Here is a 3,030-nt window from a genome sequence, read left to right as displayed (position 1 = left end):
ATTCCTGGTCTAGGGTATTTCTGCATGGAGGTTTGCTGTCCTCTCTGTGGATATGTGAGTTCTCTCTGGCTTGTTATGTTCCTGGATGTGAGTGGGTGTGTGTGAGTGTAGGTGTGTGTGTGTCTGTGTTTGTCTGTGTTGCCCTTGGACTGGCCACGAGTCTAGGATGTACCCCACCTTTTGCCCATAGACTAAACTAAACACAGCATACACACATTTCTTGGATTCTTTGTGTATTTTGAGTATTTCTGTGTTTTCTTCTTCTAAAAAATAATATGTTTTTTTTTAAACCATTGAATTGCTGAAATTGACTTATTTGCACTAAAATTGCTCCATGTATCAATCTTCTCCTGCTTAACCATCAGGGTCACAGTGGGTATGGTATATCTCCATTTGTGCAACTATATAATCCTGCTTCTGTGCTTTTACCCAGGTCTGCTTTGCTGCTGGTTAAGGTGTTACTGCAGCCTGTTAACTGATCATATAGTCATTACCCCTATGACTGAGCATGGAAGTTTCTCATGTAGCTGGGTGTGTTAACCCATTTATGAAATGATAAGGTCTAAACTAAGCTTTATATTAGAGAAATTATATGCTGAATCATAATGGTTCTTCAGACTGTAGGTGCAAGCTTTAAGTGCTAAATAGGGGATGTTTAAAAACGCCTAATTAAAAAAGAGGTTTAAACTAAAACGGAGTAGCTGCAAAGGACCTAAAAAAAAGCACAATGAAAGGAAAAAAGTATAAAGGTTTTTCCTAAATTAACTATATGCTCCACTGTTTCATTTTAAGGAGGCTTGTATGCTAAGGCTTGGAAAACTACTGCTCTACGGTGATTAAAGGGCAACATTGACGACACATCCGAACCTCAAACCTCAGTGGTCTCACTTTGTCCCCTTATGTCTTATAAAAATGTGCTGACACATCTCATTCTTACTGCACACTGCAAATGCAAGTAACCTTTTTCTCGCAAAAACCACAGTCACTCTGGTTACTTGACTACAAGCAGAAAGAGAAGGGCTACATAAGACACTTGTTCAATTAAAACCACAGGCTGTATATAAGAAAACGGCTCAAGCCGTACCAGCACCAACAGGTAGATTGATGATAAAACGATGACTGCACAGGTCATAATGCTCCTTTATCTTCTGACATTTCTCACACAAAAAGGTAATGGTATGAAATTGATTAATTGCTATTTGCTCCAATGGAAACAGACATTTAATCAATATTTGTTCTTACTGTTGCAGTTCATGGGGCCGTGATAATAAATGGCAAAAATGTTCCTGATGGCTTGATGTTGTATATGGTCTCTGTTCAGAACAACAAAGGTCATGTATGTGGAAGATTTCTTATTAGGGAGGACTATGTGATCACAGCCGCACACTGTGACAAACAGTGAGTTTCAACAAACTAACAAGACAAAGGTTTTATAAGGCTGCTCTTTTAATGCTAATTTTATTGCTAATACTATAATACTTGTATTTGACTGCTTTGTGTTTTTCTTTTTTCTTTATGACCTATTTTATTTTATTTTACTTATTTATTTTTTTCTTTTTATTCATTTAGCAATCCTACAAGTGTAATTATTGGAACTCACAACTTAAAGAACATTGATGATAGTACTATGCGGTACAGTGTAACCAGGTGCAGGCACCCAGATTACGTCAAAGTTGAATCTGGTGATGACATCATGCTTCTCAAAGTAAGTGTGTTTTAATTAATTCTTTAATGTCGGTTGATATCCTGTAACTTTGGAGTTTAAATATTTGTTGTTGTTTTTTCCTCATCCCTAGCTGGTTGGGAAAGTTCAATTCAATAACAGAGTGCAGCCGATTCCGATACCAAGGACTGAAGTGAAACTAAAAGACAAAGCGAAGTGTCGTGTTGCTGGTTGGGGCTTTACAAAAACTGGTGGTAAAATTTCCAATGGGCTTAAAGTGGCTGATGTTTCCTTAATGAGCCTAAAGGAATGTAAAAATAAATGGAAATTTCTAAAACACAGTCTTCCAAACAATATTACCTGTGCAGCGGGACCTAAGTTAAAAGCAGGATTCTGTAAGGTATTTTTACTTTTTCTTTTACCTTTTACATCTCATTGTGTTTACATAGCAAAGTTTGCTGATGAACGTTAAATAACGGAAAAAAATGTTAAAATATTGTTTTGTTTTTTTTTATTAAAGGGCGATTCAGGTGGACCTCTAATTTGTGGAGGGAAGGCCGTAGGCATTGTATCTTTCAACATGGAGTGTGATACATATGTACCAAATGTCTATACAGATGTATCAAAATACGTATCCTGGATAAATGGAATTGTCAAGCAAAACCACTGTTAAGCTAAACACAGCATACACACATTTCTTGGATTCTTTGTGTATTTTGAGTATTTCTGTGTTTTCTTTTTCTGAAAAATAATATAAGTTTTTTTTTAAACCTGTGAATTGCTGAAATTGACTTATTTGCACTAAAATTGCTCCATGTATCAATCTTCTCCTGCTTAACCATCAGGGTCACAGTGGGTATGGTATATCTCCATTTGTGCAACTCCTGCATTACAGACCTGGGTAAAAGCACAGAAGCAGGATTATATAGTTGCACAAATGCTAATGCTCTTAACTAAGACATTTTGAGAAGCTACTGCACTTCAGATCTTAAAACTCTAGATAAATGAAAAGATCCTCAGTCACTCAGGTCATGTTCTAGCTTGAAAAGTTCAGTTTAGGCAATTGGACTTAAAATTTACTGTAGTTGTAACAAAAGCATTAGGGGAAAAACAAAAGGTGGTTCTGATCCGTTATACTGTACTAGACAGACTTGGATGAAAGCACAAAATCAAGATTATATATTTGCACAACTAATAATTGTCCCAACTGAGCCAGTCTGAGAAGCTGCTGCTCTTCAGATCCTAAAATTCTAGTAGTGTAAGAGACGAGACCATTATAGCTGCTAACACCAACCTAGCCATAACTTATATTTTCATGGTGCTGTGAGCAACCACATTGATGTGTACTGACTTTTCTTCCTCTTTTC

At 36.6% G+C, this 3,030-nt stretch overlaps 1 protein-coding gene across 1 annotated transcript; it reads left to right on the top strand.

Annotated features, from left to right (window-relative positions):
- The first annotated feature begins 969 nt into the window (after positions 1 to 969).
- On the top strand, positions 970 to 2,433 carry LOC119780685 (granzyme B(G,H)-like). Its single transcript, XM_038280801.1, has 5 exons — positions 970 to 1,170; positions 1,251 to 1,398; positions 1,570 to 1,705; positions 1,797 to 2,063; positions 2,184 to 2,433. Exons 1-5 carry the CDS (start codon positions 1,116 to 1,118, stop codon positions 2,334 to 2,336), a joined length of 759 nt encoding a protein of 252 aa, XP_038136729.1. The 5' UTR covers positions 970 to 1,115; the 3' UTR covers positions 2,337 to 2,433.
- Positions 2,434 to 3,030: the final 597 nt, after the last annotated feature.

This window comes from Cyprinodon tularosa, unplaced genomic scaffold (genome assembly GCF_016077235.1).
Source record: "Cyprinodon tularosa strain WSP-4 unplaced genomic scaffold, ASM1607723v1 ctg164, whole genome shotgun sequence".
Lineage (NCBI taxonomy): Eukaryota > Metazoa > Chordata > Actinopteri > Cyprinodontiformes > Cyprinodontidae > Cyprinodon > Cyprinodon tularosa.
This window is presented reverse-complemented; position numbering and strand designations above follow the sequence as displayed.

What these genes read in the sequence shown, in the direction of transcription:
- LOC119780685 (XM_038280801.1), top strand. Translation starts at nt 1,116, where the DNA reads ATGACTGCACAGGTCATAATGCTCCTTTATCTTCTGACATTTCTCACA. An exon ending in GCCGCACACTGTGACAAACA is followed by an intron (nt 1,399 to 1,569) that starts GTGAGTTTCAAC and finishes TTATTCATTTAG; the next exon opens with CAATCCTACAAGTGTAATTA. An exon ending in ATGACATCATGCTTCTCAAA is followed by an intron (nt 1,706 to 1,796) that starts GTAAGTGTGTTT and finishes CCTCATCCCTAG; the next exon opens with CTGGTTGGGAAAGTTCAATT.